The sequence below is a fragment of the Podarcis filfolensis genome, assembly GCF_964270895.1.
Source record: "Podarcis filfolensis genome assembly, chromosome: 7".
In the NCBI taxonomy this organism is placed as follows: domain Eukaryota; kingdom Metazoa; phylum Chordata; class Lepidosauria; order Squamata; family Lacertidae; genus Podarcis; species Podarcis filfolensis.
Window position 1 is genome coordinate 23,942,238 of NC_139603.1, and position 18,680 is coordinate 23,960,917.

General features: G+C 43.1%; 1 protein-coding gene across 3 annotated transcripts in view; it reads left to right on the top strand.

Moving 5' to 3' along the window:
• The window catches only part of LOC310767069 (glutamate decarboxylase 1-like), a 30,057-nt gene extending 22,583 nt beyond the window's left edge, over positions 1–7,474 (top strand). For 2 of the 3 annotated variants that reach the window (XM_083623908.1, XM_083623909.1), the window contains 4 exons: positions 104–253; positions 2,152–2,259; positions 5,346–5,435; positions 7,212–7,474. In XM_083623908.1, coding sequence (XP_083480034.1) covers positions 104–253; positions 2,152–2,259; positions 5,346–5,435; positions 7,212–7,385 — 522 coding nt within the window. In that variant the 3' untranslated portion in view covers positions 7,386–7,474. The remainder of the gene's footprint in view (positions 1–103; positions 254–2,151; positions 2,260–5,345; positions 5,436–7,211) is intronic. The other variant, XM_083623910.1, reaches the window with a different exon arrangement.
• The last annotated feature ends 11,206 nt before the right edge of the window (positions 7,475–18,680 follow it).

An 18,680-nucleotide genomic window follows, 5' to 3' on the forward strand; every position in this document is an offset into this window, starting at 1 on the left:
TAAAATGTCAATAAAGTATGTTTACTTCCTGTCACTGAATAGTTTCAAACGTGAAGGTGATTTCAGATGCAGCATTATCTTAACAATTCTATCCCTCCGCTAGGGTCTTCTCCAAGCCTGTAATCAGCTCTGTGCTGGATATCTCTTCCAACCAGACAAACAGTATGACACAGCTTACGACACTGGGGACAAGGCAATCCAGTGTGGCCGGCATGTTGACGTATTCAAGCTGTGGCTAATGTGGAGAGCTAAGGTAGGAAACATCTTGCAGGGATGGGAGGAAGTCGCTGAGATATATTGCATAACAATGACGTTCATCATGATGAATCTGAAGCCATGGAAGGGAGGGAGAGTTAGGGAGAGCAGGGGAACTGCAGGTAAAGTGAGGTTGCCAAACCCACAAAACTCTTCTATATTGATGCTCCCAGGGCTTTTTTTCAGCTGGAACTCACTGGAACTCAGTTCTGGCATATCTCATGTGGGCACCGTTGCCATTCTAAGAGAATAAGGGAAGTGTTCATGGTGCGTTCTGGCATTTCTTTTTGTAGAAAAATAGCACTGGATGCACCTGCTGAGGAACATCTGCCACAGAGTGATGCATTAGTTTCTGAGGGATATTCCAAAGGACATGTTTTCTTCTGCTCCAGAGGGTAGAAACTGAAGCAGTGGATTCAAATTACAAGAAAGGAGAATCTGGCTAAACCAAACAATTAAACCCCTGTGTTGCAAACAAATATCAGTAATATCCAAGGGCAACACGATGACCAAATACAACAATGCGATGTCAATATAAACTCTTTATATAATCTATACAGAAAATTGAACAATATGAATATAGGAAATATGCACTCTCTGCAAAACCAAATAAACAGAAATCTTCTAAATCTCTGAAAGTCACAAAATATGCACTCTTGATGGATTCTCTTGAAAACATAGAACCAAATAAACATAAGCCTTATAGGTCTCTGAAAGTCTTTGTGGGCTGTGCAAGTCTCTGATAGAAGCAACCATATAGAGTGGTTACATAACTTTATGACCACTGCTCCATAGCAATTGTTGCTATACAATTCCATTCACCATATAGATGGGTTTATGAAGCATTTCTGTATCCTTCTGCTGTGCTGAAGAAGAATTCCACGAAACAGTGGGTATATCCAGAATCACTGTTCACTACGTCTGTTTGCGGACAACTTTGGCAGCGTTGGACGTCATACAACAAAGCTTTATGGCTTGTTTTCACCAGATAAGCATCTGACCCATTGCTTTTCTCAGAGACTTGCATAGCCCACAAAGACTATCAAAGACTAAACATAAGACTTATGTTTATTTGGTTCTATGTTTTCAAGAGAATCCATCAAGAGTGCATATTTTGTGACTTTCAGAGATTTAGAAGATTTCTGTTTATTTGGTTTTGCAGAGTGCATATTTCATGTATTTCATATTGTTCAATGTTCTGTATAGATTATATAAAGAGTTTATATTGACATCGCATTGTTGTACTTGGTCATCGTGTTGCCTTTGGATATTATTAAACATTAGGAAGGACTTCCAACAGTGGAATGGACTACCTCCGAAGATGGTAAACGCCTTCATTGAAATTTTAAAACAGAAGTTGGATGGCCATCTGCCAGGGATTCTTTAGTTGTGATTCCTGTGCTGCATGGGATTGCACTAGATAGCCATTGGGACCCTTTCCAAGTCTACAATTCTATGATTCTATGACGTCATGCAGAGGCTTGGTCCATCAAGCTCACTAATGTCTGCACTTGGCTGGAGGTGGCTCTCCAGGGTTTAAGACAGCCCCACCTGAAGATGCCAGAGATGAACCTGGGACCTTCTGCATGCAAAGCAGTTGCACTACCTTTGACTTTCAGCTCTTCCCTGTAGGCAGCACACATATTGTCTAATTCAGAGATGGGGAACCTGTAGCCCTCCAAATGTACCTGGACTACAATTCCTACAATTCTTGGGCATGCTGACTAGGACCAATGGGAGCTGGAGTCCAGCAACATCTGAAGGGCTGCAGGTTTGTTGTGGATTTCTGCTATACCTGTATTTACTGGCCTTTCCATCCTTTAAATAGTATGACACAGTCTAGATGCAAAGTGAACTCTCTCACTTTGTCTCTTTCCCTCCACTGATATCTTACAGGGCACGCGAGGATTTGAAACGCTTATCAACAGATTTCTAGAACTTGCAGAATACCTTTACAAGGAACTGAAGACAAGAAAGAACTATGAGCTTGTGTTTGATGCCGAGGTAAGTATTGAACAAGGAGAGTACTACTGGATTACGTATTGATCCTGGCATCCTGCATCAAATTTAATTATTACTAATAAACAAACAGACCAACACACAACCCAATAGGAGTGACTGCCTCTAGCTTGTGGCATGTGCTCCTCGAGCTACTTCTGTTTCCTGTTTTCCAGAGCCACTTTGTTTACTAAGTTCCACTCATCTGGCCATGTACATGACTCTGTGTATGAGGCAATTCCATTCAAGTGATTGTTTCAAAAAGTATATTTAAACTTTGTGCATCATGTTGGGCTTTTGGCAAAGTGGAGAAGTGATGATCAAAGTCTCTGTGCTATCTGTCAATCAATCAATCAATCAATCAATCAATGGATCGGAAACCTGTGATCCTCCAGATGTTGGGCTACAACTGCCACTTTCCCTGACCATTGATCATGCTGGATGAGGCTGGTGGGTGTTGGAGTCTAATAGGGTTGCCATATGTCCTCTTTTTCTAGGACACATCCTCTTTTCCACGATGAGAGTCATCACAGAGATCCATAGTTAAAACTAGAAGTCGGCAAATGTGTCCTCTTTTCTGCTCTTCAGACTGTTGGCAACCCTAGCAGTCTAACAATATCCAGAGGGCCACAGATTCCCCACTCCTGATCTACAAAAAACATAGGGTTTCAGAAAAAATCACAAAAATTGGTCTGAGTCAATGTAATCAAATGTTGAGCGGTTTTCATTTTTGAAAAGAAAAGGGGAAAATGGATATTTCCAGGCTATGTGGAACTCAATAGAATTTCCAGTGATCTATGAAGTTGGAATGTGTCACACAGCAAACCTATGATAAGTAGAAGCCAAATAAATTAGGCAAAATAAATAAATTATTTTTCTCAGGTTTTTTTTAAGGTCTATGAGCCACACATTGTTGCTTCAGCTGGTGTAGGATTGTGACGATCAATAAAATACTTCCAGCAAGTTTTCTTCTGCAATGTATGCAGATACTTGTACTGTGTATAGATATGAACCACAGGTAACCTCACTGATTTCCCTGAGCTAGTAATGCATAAAATGCTTAATAAAGATGTGAGTATCTGAAGGAGCTATCATCAGTTTTATGCAATATCCCAGAGAAGAAAAAAACCAGGCTAGGAAATGATGCTCAGTAAGAACCAAAGAGATATTAAAAGTAACAGAGAGGCTTTATGATTCTAGCTGGCTGGTGTAAAATATATAATGTAAATATAGAAGCAGATGTGATCTGCCACCAAATATGTGTGGTTCTTATGGGATGTTGCCGCATGAGTTTCATTTGTGCCCAGACGTGCTATGCTGAAACCCTATTTCCTCCCAATTTGATGTAAGCCTAGTCTTGGGGAAAGAGATGCCTTTAAAGGTGAAAATAAATCATATAGATGCACCAGTGTCCTAAGTGTGATGACTGTAACTGGCCAAGATTGGATCCACATTGACACCAGGAATCATTTATGAATCAATATATCACAGAAGCAGTTCAGTGAAATCCGTCTGACAAATGAAAACTGTCCGTCCTTTCAGTATATTGGATTGTGTCCAATGGAGATTTTGCAATAGCTTCTGCAAGTGCTTTCACAAGGACTGATGGTTGCCAGTCCCTCCAGCCCAATGAATGTTGCCAACCCTCAAAAGCTTCTCCTGAGGTCTGAGGAGACAGTGCAAAACAGAGCATCCAGGGCTGCAATTGGAACAGGGCAATGGTGAAAATATGGTCTCTTGCTTTGAGGCAAGTGGAAACACTTCCAACGGCACAAAGCCACCATTGTTTGCAACCCAATGTCTGAAAGTTAGACTTCAAGTATGGCAAATTCAACACCAAATTAGGGCTGCAGTGAATTCAGCCTGTCGTAACCCACAACCCTTGCAGTTCGTAGAAGAAGACTCTGATGTGGATGAGGTTCAAGCCACTTCCTTGATGAGAGAAACTTATTCAAAGGATGAATCTCCTGTGTTATCTCTGTCTCTCTAGCAGAAGTCAAGGACTAGAAGATGATAAGTTGAGGGCCTTTTTATCCAGCCAGCCAGCTCCTCCATGGAGGCAGAGCTTTATCACTGGTTATCCTGTACATAAAGCTTCATTGAGCTTCCTTGGGTTCTAGCTCCCTGCAGAGGTGGCATCTATTGTAGCAGCCTTAGTAGGGCCTCTGGGAGCTGTCCAAGGTACCATCTGCTTTCTTTGTCAATAGAAACTACCAGTTTCCCCTGTGAGCTTTGAATGTCAAAGCATTTCATGCTCGGACCCACAAATTCAGCTGAAATACATGTCTTGCACGAGTTTATTCTTGGCTGAGACCTTATTCATGACTGAATTTGGGCGATCTTGGGCCATTCACTCACTCTCAGCCTAAGCTACCTCACAAGGTTGTGGTGAGGATAAAACAGAGAGATCTACATACTCCACATTGAAGAAAAGGTGGACTATACTTTTGTATAAATTAGAATTCGGACCTTTTAGACATTGTACTGAGAGTGCTGACAGTTGTCATTTGACAAACTGATTTTATCGAACTATTTGTGTGACATATTTGCTAATAAATCTGGCTTCTCAATAGTCATCTCACTTGGGGTTTTGGTACATTTAAATGATTTATTTTCACTTTTTAAAGCCAGCTCTTTCCCAGAGACCAGGCTTATATCATACTGGGATGAATTTAGATTTCACAGTAACATACAACTGACTGTTGTAGGACTTTTTTTGAGTAATGATCGTTTTGCAACTGCCAGCTAGATTATGAAACATCTCCGGGACTTTTTATATATTTGGAGTCTTACTAAACATTGGCTTCCATGTTAATTTTGTGCAAGGAAATTGTGAAAACCAAGATTCTCTCCTTCAGATTCTGGAATCTTTTTGAAATATTTTATATATTAAAAGCTCAGGGAGAATCATTGGGCTTAGGTTTGCTTCACATTCGCACACAGTAAGCATTTGTGAGTGAATTGCACTAGAGAAGTTGCTGAAAAGGAATTGCGAAGTTTAGAATCTGCCCAGGTGGGTTTAATAAATGGAAACATTTGTTGCAGATAGACATTGGCATTTTGTAATTTGTATTTTATTTTGTTTGTCTAAGCCTGAACTCACCAATGTGTGTTTCTGGTACATCCCACCCAGCCTTCGAAAGATCCCAAAGGGACCAGAGAGAGAAAAAAGACTACATCAGGTAGAATTTCTCATGCGAACCTTTTTGTCAGTCACAAAAAGTGTGTACAGAAATAGGAACACCAATGCTGTTGTTGTTAAGATCTGTTGCAGACCCCAATTTCTTTCATCTACACACCAGAACTAGGGATGGTCTGCGGCAGTTTTGCATATTTTTTTAATCTATAATTCCATTCTGTTGCATTTCCATGTCAATCTGCAATTTTAGGGGGAAAGTCTCACAGGAATATTAAGGCACAGTTCTCTTAAAACACATATTAAAATGTATTTTGGTGCATTCTTCAACCCTGAAACTCTTGGATGCTGATTCCTAGAGACTGGTTCCCTCCTGCTGCTGCCCATGGCTTAGTCCTGAGAGTGTCCTAGCTGTTGTGCTTATTACATCTTTGGAAGTTTTAGCCAATCATACTACAGCACCAGTGACTAGATACCCTTTTAAAAGGGCTGTTCATAATTGTCTCATAATGTAAGCCCTTTCTTCGCATTTGTTTCCAATACCTGTATTTATTTTATTTAGAGAAATTTATAAACTGCTGAATCAAAGAGCTCTCTTAAGAGGCATACGTAGTAAAATTGTACCTAAAACACAGCAAAAACCCACATATACATAAAAATAGCTATTGTCCAAAGCATTGTTCAAAGCATTGAGAAACCAGTAAAACTTTGGAAACAAAAATAGTTCAATAGATTACACGTGGGTGCAAGTTTGCTGAAAAAATTGTTCAGCTGTCATCTAAAACAAAATAATAATAATAATAATAATAATAATAATAATAATAATAATAATAATGATGATGTTTATAACCCACCCATCTCCCATCTGGCTGGGTTCCCCCAGCCACTCTGGGCAGCTCCTAATCGAATATTAAAAACACAATACAGCATTAAACATTAAAAACTTCCCTGAACAGGGCTGCCTTCAGATGTCTTTTAAAAGTAGGATAGTTGTTTATTTCCTTGACATCTGATGCGAGGGTGTTTCACAGGGCAGGCGCCACTACTGAGAAGGCCCTCTGCCTGGTTCCCTGTAACCTCACTTCTCACAGTGAGGGAACAGCTAGAAGGCCCTCGGCGCTAGATCTCGGCGCTAGATCCCTGCTTGGCAGGGGGTTGGACTCGATGGCCCTTGTGGTCTCTTCCAACTCTATGATTCTATGATTCTATGATTCTATGATTCTATGATTCTATGATTCTATGAGATTCTATGATTCTATGATTCAGTGTCCGGGCTGAACGATGGTGGCGGAGACGCTCCTTCAGGTATACTGAATTTAGAGAGGATGCCTGCCAAATATTAAAAGCACCTGATAAATCTCTTCTTCTGGATGATCCAGTGTGGTGTAGTGGTTAATAGCAGTAGACTCGTAATCTGGTGAACTGGGTTCGCATCTCCGCTCCTCCACATGCAGCTGCTAGGTGACCTTGGGCTAGTCACCCTTCTTTGAAGTCTCTCAGCCCCACTCACCTCACAGAGTGTTTGTTGTGGGGGAGGAAGGGAAAGGAGAATGTTAGCCGCTTTGAGACTCCTTTGGGTAGTGATAAAGCGGGATATCAAATCCAAACTACTACTACTACTCCTCTTCTTCTTCTTCTTCTTCTTCTTCTTCTTCTTCTTTCACATGCCCAATGAGTTCCACCCTTTCTTTAAAACCAAACATTACAGTATCATATCTACTCTGCTACAGATCCAGACTATTGCTACTGCCTATTCATGGAACTAGTTCCTAAATTATTCCAAAACATAATTGCAACTTTTTTTATATATATCCATGTCTAGGTTGCTCCAAAGATAAAAGCGAGGATGATAGAAGAAGGTACTACAATGGTTAGTTATCAGCCTCACGGGAACCATGTGAATTTTTTCAGAATGGTCTTCTCTAACCCAGCAACCAAGAAATCAGATGTTGATTTTCTCTTGGAAGAAATTGAAAGGCTTGGGAAGGATTTGTGACAGCCGGCCATAAATCTCAAAAAGTGGGGACCAACATTTCATTGGTGTAGTGGATCCTGTTCAAAGTTTTGTCACTGTTGTTCTGATGACCTTGGGTGCATATTGAGGTTCTTCAAAATAGGAACAAACCATGGTTAGAAGCTGCTCATCTTTAAAACTATCTTCAAATACAAGATCTATTAATGTAGCATTTAAGGAAGGGGTGGGTAGATGATAGACTAGTAGATATCCCATATCTCTGACTTCAGTTGTCTGACAATACAGTGGTACCTCGGGTTACATACGTTTCAGGTTACATACGCTTCAGGTTACAGACTCCGCTAACCCAGAAATAGTGCTTCAGGTTAAGAACTTTGCTTCAGGATGAGAACAGAAATCGTGCTGTGGCGGTGCGGCAGTAACGGGAGGCCCCATTAGCTAAAGTGGTGCTTCAGGTTAAGAACAGTTTCAGGTTAAGTACAGACCTCCGGAATGAATTAAGTACTTAACCCGAGGTACCACTGTATCAGCACTTTTTAGTTGGTGTATTTTAAGCTTGCATAAGGTCTGTGAAAAGAGAGAGGTAACTTAAGCTGGATCTCAAGCTTTGGCAGCTCAGTCATGTGGCTTGGCAACCTGCCCCTAAGCTGATGTAACTTAAACACTATATAAAAGGTTTGTTTTGCCTCTGCCAGGCCAGCTCTGCCAGCAGTAGCCATGCTGTTGAACCGATGTGGCGTAGCTTTCTTTACATCAGCTTAACTCACACCAGCTTGCTTTACACCAGTTTCTTGAGCAGAGGATTGCTCCCTTAGGATTTGTCTATTAAATCCTATTTCTCGGATTGGGGATGCTGTTTTCCTTATGAAGACAAGAGGAGTCCATGTATCATTTTCTTAGAATTAATAGGCCCAAGTCCAGGCAGATAGATCTAGATCTACACACACACAAATAAGGTGCACTTTTCATTGCCTTTGATTTGAACCAAATGGACCAGGTCACAATGGACCAGCAGATGCAAGCCTGCTTTCTTATTTGATGGCAGCCGTAAGCAAAGCAAGCATCACAAGAGGTCAAAAACACATTTCTTTCTTCTGCCTGTAAGATCCATAGGGATGATTTTTATTTTTTGATGTCTGAATAAATCCTTAATATTTATTAGGAAATTATATTTGTGTTGTGTTGAAAAGGGGCATTACTATCAGGGACATTGACAGGGATCTCAATAAGCACAGAGTAATAGATTATTAGCTGACGTTATATGGATTTAATGTACATAATCCAGAATACGTTGAACAGCATTGCAGTAATATTGTCATTGTATTATGAATGCTAAATAAATTTATAAACGCACAAGTGATTTCCCAATTATGTAAAACATGGTTGATTTCTATGAATTATGTACATGAAACATGCATGTTAAGACAGAGGAGAGTTCTTGTTTTCAACTGGGTATGTCTCCTGTTCATTTGGTGTTAGCTAGGTAAGAGTGTGGAACTTATATAATTGAAGGCCAGGAATCCTATCCCTCCAGCAGGGAGACAAGGCAGCTAGAGCTGCCCATTTTTTGTTTCAAAAATACTTGGTTGCATCGCGATTCCCGCCTCCCACCAGTTGGAATAAATGAAGACACAGGACACCGTAATGATAGGTTAATGGGCGAAAAATGGCCACAACTTTATTGGTTACATGTAAGAGTGGTATTGGCTTTAGGCATTGGTCCTATCAGACTATCCGGCATGAGAACCGGAAAGGGTTAACACCAGCAGGGGGAGCCCCTGAGATGCACATCCTTAGGCACCCCCCGAGGGGTCACCGCTCGGGGGCGCACTTTAGGCCCTAGCCTCCATAGGTTTCGGACGAGGCAACGCCCCCCCCCAGAATCCTTTACCGGACTACCCTTAAATATTTGGGGGAGGTGATGGCGCTCCTCCCCCCAACTCATCTGCATAACAATACCCCTACCAATGCCTAACCACCACACGAGCAAAGCTGCTGCGAGGACAGAAAGGGGAGATCCCGGGGCCGTGCCGGCCTTAAGTGACCCAGGCCACGCCCCCGGGGCCAGCCGATTGGCTGGCCCTGGGTCTGACACAGCCCGAGGATTCCCCAAGTCGCGTGGAACTGAAGCCAGCCCCGCGCAGATGTTGGGGGTGTGAGCCCGCAACTCCACCCTCTCCTTATGTTGGGAGTGGCATTCTTCTGCTGGTTCAGTGCGGACCTCAGGGGGATCTAGCAGTTCAGGAATGGAACCAGAACAGACCCAAGTCAGCTTCATAGGTAAAGGTAAAGGGACCCCTGGCCGTTAGGTCCAGTCGTGACCGACTCTGGGGTTGCGGCGCTCATCTCGCTTTACTGGCCGAGGGAGCCGGCATACAGCTTCCGGGTCACGTGGCCAGCATGACTAAGCCACTTCTGGCAAACTAGAGCAGCGCATGGAAATGCCGTTTACCTTCCTGCCAGAGCGGTACCTATTTATCTACTTGCACTTTGACGTGCTTTCGAACTGCTAGGTTGGCAGGAGCAGGGACCAAGCAACGGGAGCTCACCCCGTCACAGGGATTTGAACCACTGACCTTCTGATCGGCAAGTCCTAGGCTCTGTGGTTTAACCTACAGCGCTACCCGCGTCCCTTAGTCAGCTTCATAGGGTGATTTTAACTAGAAAGGTACTCTGTGCTTCAAACTGGTGTCCAGCATGGCTATTCTTAGACACATTTTAAAATACCAGCAGGCCCTATTCACATACTTCCCACTTGCCTGGTTTGACATGAAGAATCAGAGTCCTACTACCAGTTGGAGTAAGCATGAGTGGACTAAATTTGTCAGTGGTCTGACTCAGTATAACTTGGGTGTTGGTTTCTTAAGAGAGGTGGTGATCAGCTAGCTCAGTCCCTTATGGTGGGCTCCCTTGGCTCTACTGGATTATGTGATTCTTCACATTTGAGTGGGATCAGAAGGATTGAAGATACAGCAGGAGGACTTGAGCTGGATAATCTTGCCAATACTGCAGAAGGACTCATGACAGAGTCTTTGCTGAAGCACTGGCAACAATCTGAGGGGAGAATCTACCCTGCATGTATGAGGCATAAAATAAATTGAGGATGCGTTTTTATGGCTTCTCTGAGTCTCGTTCCATTCTCACAGGTGATGCATCCTTCCCCTGGGCAGCTCTTTTATGGTCTTATGAAACTTCTCTGAACAATAATGACTCACCCATATATTTTCACATCTGTGCTGTGTGTTATAAAACATCTCGGTTCAAATTTTATGAATGCTCTCAATGATTATAGAAGCATTAACTGCCTATCCAAACCTCAAGGGGTGTGCATATCACTTTCCCCAACAACATATATTCCAATCCTGATTTAATTTGTCTAACGTAAGTTAGTATATACTATTTCTAATGTTCTGCTTATCAATTTGTTAAGAGCACCTAACTCTTAGATATTAAGAGTCCCCAAAAGAAATAGCCTCATGTAACTCAGCATACAAAGATATTTTTAAAGGGCTATGAAGCTTCACACACACTAGATTTCCCCCAGTCTTATTAAGAAAATAATCATCCCACAGCTATAAAATTACCATTAACACAAGAACATTTCTTTTATCTGACACTTCTCCAAGTTAACCCCTCTGTCTCTGTCAAAAAACAAGGAAATAAACCTTAAGTTACTGAAGTTACATGCAAGCTGGAAAACTAAACTTTGTATATTGTAACCATTGGGAGAATTGGGCCCATATTCATGTATAAATTAATTTGTTCACCTATATAATTTGATTTATCAATACCAGGTGACCTGATAACTTGAAGCTGGATGTGTGAATGGGCTCCATTAAAAAGTATTAGGTTCGAAGTAATATGGAAGTTGTATCTGTGATATTTGATCTGTAGTTACAACACCAAACTTCACAATGACCCAATTTGGAATATGAATTTGGTTGAACTATTTTCAAAACAAATGTCACTGATAGGCGCTGCATCCCTTCACTGTGGTTGGCTAAGCACTGTCTCTTCCATTCCCCATATTGCCTGTGGCTTAGGGCCCTCGTATTTATGGGACCGCCTCTCCTGGTATGCCCCGCAGAGGACCTTAAGGTGCATGAATAACCATAGTTTAGAGCTCCTGGGTCCTAAGGAAGTCAGACTATCCTCCACCAGGGCCAGGGCCTTTTCAGTGATGGCTCCCACCTGGTGGAATGCTCTGTCCCATGAGACTAGGGTCCTTCAGGATTTAACCTCTTTCCGTCGGGCCTGTAAGACAGAGCTATTCTGCCTGGCTTTTAATTTGAATTCAGCCTGATCTTTTATTTCCCTTCTCTTCCCTCCACCTCCCCTTTTATTAAGATTACCAGCTAATTCTCCCCTGGCCTCCTCGCTGGCCCAAGTAGGACTAATTCAGCCAGCTAGCCCTGGTGACTATCTAATGCTTATTGGATGGATTTCCCCCAAATTGATTTTTGAACTTTGAATTTTATTGTTATTCATGCTTTTATACTGTACTTTATGCTGCTTTTATGTTGTATTACAATTAAGTGTTTTAAACTTGTTGTTGGCCGCCCTGAGCCCGGTTTTTTGAACTGGGAAGGGCAGGGTATAAATTATTATTATTATTATTATTATTATTATTATTATTATTATTATTATTATTATTATTTTGTGGCACCTGTTAAATCAGGAATGTGGTCTTCCAAATGTTGTCTGACTTGTATGTTTCTGTTCTGCCTAACCCAGCCCTTCACTGCTACCAAACAGTAGCTCTACCTTTCAAATGCGTTGGTAGGACCACATGGAAATCAGACATAGAATTTGGTGTCACCTGCATACCAATGACTTTACAACCCAAATCTCTGGATGACTTCACCCAGCAGTTTCATGTAGATGTCAAACAGCATGTGGGGCAAGATGGAGTCATAGGCCACTGGCCAAAGTGAAGAGCAACATTCCTCAGCACCATCTTCTCAATCCCATCTCTTGGGAATGAGTTCAGCTCTCGAGAACCACTGTACTCCCCCCCCCCCCTAGTTCCATCCCTTTGTGGCAACCCAGTTAGTGGTATCAAAAACCAGTGAGAAATGCAGGGGAACCAACAGGGTGCCCTCCTTCCTGGTTCCCATCCCTGCCTTAAACCATAATAGGAGCCAGGTTGATGACTGGAGATCCGCCTGCTCTGCTGTAATAAATGGTGGAGCCTTGGGGGCACAAATTAAACAGAAGCCCAACACGTTCTGCTGATCCAGGCGTTCCTTTTATTTGTCTATAAAGTGCATTTTAGCGTATTGTTCCCTTGTTCGCTTTACAAAAGAAATGGATGGGGGCACTTTGCGACGAGCCGCATAGAGTTTGGAAATGGGGTTCTGCATTCCGTCTACAGTAAAAGATCAACTCTAATGAGCTTGTTTGCAACATGCAATTCGCAAGTAGTCACAATAATAAGCACCTTGTGAGTATTTTATGTCCTACCTGCTTGTTGCAGCTTGGTAGGATAATAGCAGAACCTCCTTTCTCTGAAAAGAAATCCCATCTGCAGTGGCTTTTGGAACAAAAGCCTGATACACCCCAAGCTATTTTTCAGCTATAAAGCACATATCACACTGGAGAGGGGAGAGGATGCTTTACTTCTGTACAACTCCGCTCGTCTGTTTAAATGACGAAGAGAGAAGATAAATGATTGAGTAGGGTTGCCATATTTCAAAAAGGGAAAATCCGGACAAAAACATGTTGAGCTTTTCTTGGCGAAATCTAAAAAAGAAGAAGGAAGAAGCTATTTTTAATGAAATTCACCAAAATCTACACTACCAACATGGGCTGTCATTGATCTGGATTTTCCCAGACATTTCAGCAATTTCCACCCAGATGCCTGGACGCCCTTACATCCGGGAAATTATGGACGTCTAGCAACATTAGATTAGGGACGCGGGTGGCGCTGTGGGTTAAACCACAGAGCCTAGGATTTGCCGATCAGAAGGTCGGTGGTTCGAATCCTGGCAACAGGGTGAGCTCCCGTTGTTCGGTCCCTGCTCCTGCCAACCTAGCAGTTCGAAAGCATGTCAAAGTGCAAATAGATAAATAGGTACCGCTCTGGCGGGAAGGTAAACGGAGTTTCCGTGCACTGCTCTGATTTGCCAGAAGCGGTTTAGTCATGCTGGCCACATGACCCGGAAGCTGTATGCCGGCTCCCTCGGCCAATAAAGCAAGATGAGCGCCGCAACCCCAGAGTTGGTCACGACTGGACCTAATGGCCAGGGGTCCCTTTACCTTTAGCAACATTAGATTGCGGCAATTTTCAGTTTAGGTTTGAAGACTGCAAGCCATCAAGGGTCACTTACCTCGAATCCTTTGCTAATTGAGGGTCACTTATGGTGCATTTGATAAGGGGGTAGGATTGGATGAGGAACTCCCAGGGTTCAAATAGCTGCTCACTGTTGGTTGCATTTATATCCCCCCTTTATTTGTTGGAATAAAGAAATGGCCTCCTTCTCCATTCTATCTTCATAACCAGCTTGCAAGGTAGGCTAGGTCAAGAGACAGTGATTGGCCCAAGGTCACCAATCAGCAAGGATTTGAATCTGGATCTCCTCAATCTGACACTCTAACCACTACTTGGCACACACTTTTTTAGCTGTTGTGCTCATGGGTGTCCTTGGACAATTCACTGGCTCTCGATTTAGCCTACTTCCTCGGGTTGTTATGTGGCTAAAATGTCACCTTAGGAAACCATTTCACATCATGGCTCCCTGATGAGTGTGTTTGTATAACAGGCTTGCATTCCTACCCTTTAACATTTTGGTTGCTCATTTAAAACATCCCCCTGAAAGTGGGATGCAAATAGGATGAATAAAAGAAAACCCTCATTTGAACTTTGAACTAAAATGCCGATGAATTTTCAAGATGACTTTTCTTTTTTAAAAAATAATAATAATCACACTGATGGTGGAAATGTGAAGAACAAATTTTAAGATGGGGAAAAATGAGAAACGGAGGGAAACTGAAATTGACAGGCTCATTGATACCTCCTAACTCTGGATAAGGCTGACATTGGATCATGAGTTTTGCTCCACCCTCAAAATTATCCCTCAGAAATTGAAATACTTTATACTTTATTGTCACTTGTACAACTTGTATACAGTAAGATTACACGAGCACCCCCCACTCAGACTAAGAGTCTTAATTCCCCTCGTTTACTGACGCACACCCGCCAAACCCGAAAGTCAGTTGCCTTGTTGTTATCTTTTCATTCAGCAGCCTAACAGCCCACGGATAGAAGCTGTTCTTTACCCTGTTGGTGCGACTAATCATGCTTCTATATCTTCTGCCTGAGGGCAGGAGATCAAGAAATTGCCGGCCAGGGTGTGAATCATCCCTGAGAATTTTCCTCACTCTCCTGAGGCAACGTTCTTCCACTATTTCATCCAGCGGATTCACGAGACAGCCCATAATATCTTGTGCTGTATTCAGCACCCTCTGTAGGCACTTCCTATCAGTTGATGTCAAACCAGTGTACCACACCGTGATGCAATATGAAAGGACACTTTCTATTGCTGACCGGTAGAAGGAAATCATCAAATGTTGATTGACATTGTTCTTTTCGCAATACTCTGAGGAGATGGAGAAATGTGAAATGGGAAAGATGGAGAAATGGGAAAGAGGAGAGGCAATTCGGCTCCCTCTTTCATTTCTAAGCCCCTGTCGCCCACAATTTGAGCCTGCAGTGGGTTGCATGGCATTTGAGAGTGGAGGAGAATCTGAGGAGCTCATGGTGAACTCACAGAATCATAGAGTTGGAAGGGACCCTGACGATCGTATGGTCCAACCCCCTGCAAGGCATGAACATGCAGCTGTCCTTTATCAGGATCAAACCTGCAACCTTGGTGTTATCAGCAACCAAGCTCTAACCAACCGAGCTATCCAGCTGATTTCAGGTGTTCTCTCTCTGAAACACCTCCCCACTTCCCTCAGTTGGGCAAATCAGCTATAAAACAGCTCGATAAACTGGGGCAAATTCAGCATCAGTGGCAGATAGAACCCTTATTTGCTAGCATTGACAAGTGCATTCATTTTGCATGGCCTTTCAGCCATTTTCCCTTGCCGAGGGAAGCGTTTCAGCATTCCAGACTCATTTTAAATATAGCCTTTATCCTTAAATAGGTAGTTAATTGGCATGTCCAATTACTGAACATAAAAACCGCACTAAGTAACCAAAGGTCAGCGAGATAAAGACGAGCTATCCTGTAAAGACCTTGGCATGAGGGGAAAGTGTTAAGAATATCATTTAAAATGCCACCCATTTTTGAGTAAGACATAATTATAGCTATAATGAATTGGCGCCCAGGCACCTTAGTGATTTGCGTCGAATACAGATCACTCATACATCTCCTTCTTTGACAAGGCGATTGGGTTGGCGGCACACTTTACTTTCAGCATAGGAACTGAGAAGAAGGATGAAAAGCAGAGAGGACAGCTACCGTTAAAATAAAACCATGCTAACATTACCAGCAGGTGAGAGCAACCCTTTTGGCAAGTGTGGTATGGGACAGAACGAGGCAACAACGAAATTGCTACCCTCCTAAATTGGAATCCTGTAGTGACTCAGATGTAGATTTGAACTTGCTTATGCAGGTCATTCCAAGAGGGCCAACTTGCCCATGAAGCGTGATGCGGCAGTTGCCTCAGGGCGACAGGCCGCAGACAGCTGGGAGTGGTGGCAGATCCAGTCTCTGAGGCATCCACTGCTCACCATCTCCTGCCCTTGTTAGCTGTCCCCACCGCTTCTTTCTACCCTCCTTCTGCCTGCCCACTGGCCCGCTGCCACCAAGAGGGAGTAGCAGCAACAGAGGGGCTGTGGAGGAGTGGGTCATGGTGGCTGGCTGTGTTTGTGTAGCATTTTCTTTCCTTTTTTCAAAATCATGTTTTCCCTGAAAGTTTCCCACTTAAAATACAATGAAAGCCTAACTAATCTAAAGAAGAAAGATAGGGAAGAAAGCGGGAAAGAGAAAAAGAAGAAAAGAAAGATGAAGACGAAGACAGAAAAGAATATAGTTCAGTGGTACCTCGGGTTACATATGCTTCAGGTTACATATGCTTCAGGTTACAGACTCCGCTAACCCAGAAATAGTACCTCAGGTTAAGAACTTTGCTTCAGGATGAGAACAGAAATCATGTGGCGGCGGCATGGCAGCAGTGGGAGGCCCCATTAGCTAAAGCGGTGCTTCAGGTTAAGAACAGTTTCAGTTTAAGAACAGACCTCTGGAATGAATTAAGTACGTAACCAGAGGTACCACTGTAATACCAAGCTCTTTGTATCTTTATTCTGCACACAGAAGAGTGAACTTGCCTAGCTCTTACCTGGGAGCCTTGTCCCTTTCCCTCAGCCTCCCAGCCTAAGGGATCCTCTCTACCCTGTCTCTCACACAGGGCCCTTGACCTTCTGCCCATCACCTTCCCTGTGTGTATCCTCCTTTATCCATTTTCTGTTTTTCCTTGAGCCTCAAAGCATCCTGGGCCAGCCCCAGGGACAGTGCATCCTGTTTTGCTGCTTGAGGTAAAAGATGCCAACCTGCCCTGCCGCTGCTGCCTGCACCACCCATGCCACCACCTCCATCGGAGACAGAGAAAGGGACCTTCTGATCAGCAAGCCCAAGAAGCTCAGCGGTTTAGATCACAGCGCCACCTGCATCCCTAGACCAACACAACACAGCCTAAGTGAAATGTCTTTGTACGTATACCATAATTTAGGAAAACCATGGCAAACACATCCCTGCAGCTCTCAGACTTTAGCACCAGGTGGCATAGCTAGCCCACAATAACTAACTTAAGCATGAGAGCATCGGTGTTGCTGTGACAGCGCTCAGTTCTGTGGAAACTGAATGCACAAATGGGAGTGAGGGATATCCATCAGCCCTTTTGCTCAGCCAAAGTCCTTGTGTTATCAGTCAGTCAATGACTTATTTAGTTCCACCTTAGTTTCAAAAGAAGTGTAACTCTTTCCCTTAAATAACTTCCATGAAGGCAGGTAGGGAGTGTGCGCCACCATATACTATGATGGGTGAAAGTTACATGTGTCTATTTTGCTGCAATTTAATGAGCTGGGAAGTTGGAACACAGGGCAAATGCCAAGCCAGTGTCACCGTGGCAAAATAGACACAACGTGAGATGATCCAGTCCCTCTGTGGATCCCTCTGTTGGAATACACTTCTCTGTTCACACGCAACACAATAGCATCAATTCTCCTGTTACAGTAAATGAGGTCAGAGCACCACAGCAGACAAATCAAAGTCTCTGTGTTGTGGACCGATGGTCTTGAACACCCCCCCCCACACCCACCCGTGAAGAGCCTTGAAGGATGTGGTTCTCCCACCATGTTCCAATTTAGCCCCTGCAGTGTCTTTTTCTCTGCCAATGAAATTTAAGAGACTGGTGATCCCCAAACTTCCTTCACCCCCATGGACCACTTGAGGACTGCTGAGGATCTTGGCAGGTCGCTTAACAATTTATGTGCCGTGGTAACCGTCGTTTCTTTTTAATCGCTTCTTTTATTTCTTATAATACTGTACAGTGGTACCTTGGGTTAAGAACTTAATTCGTTCCGGAGGCCTGTTCTTAACCTGAAACTGTTCTTAACCTGAGGTACCACTTTAGCTAATGGGGCCTCCTGCTGCCGCCGCGCGATTTCTGTTCTCATCGTGAAGCAAAGTTCTTAACCCAAGGCACTATTTCTGGGTTAGCCGAGTCTGTAACCTGAAGCGTATGTAACCTGAAACGTATGTAACCCGAGGTACCACTGTATTGTGTTCCAATGCCATCAAATTCAAATTGTAATGAAATAACAGAAGAAACAATATCGGCCATAAAAATACAATTAAAAACCAATAGGAACATTTAATGTGATGGATGTTTTCAACCACAAATCCACAGACCGACGCTGAACCATCTGTATGGAGCTTGTGGAGCCCTCCTGTGGGCCACAGTTTGGGAATCTCTGTAACAGAGTAAAAGTATTTGCACCAAGACAAGGAAAAAGATGCAGGAATGGGGAGGAGAATTCAAGTAGGATCTGGGGAACTGACCCCATTAGCACAGCCTTGAATTTGTCAATAGCACACTTTTGTTAATCAAACCTTTCCTAATGGGGAAGGTAATTTTTCCAAATTCTCAGATTTCTTCTGAGTTCTTCTGATCATGCTCTCTCCCTCTCTTGAACCCGGGTGATTTCCCAGTTACTTAATGGGGCCTATTGAGAGCTCACCTTTCTCTCATTTCAGCCATGTCAATACATGCTTATACCCCAGTAATGCTTTTGTCCCCCGGTCTATGCAC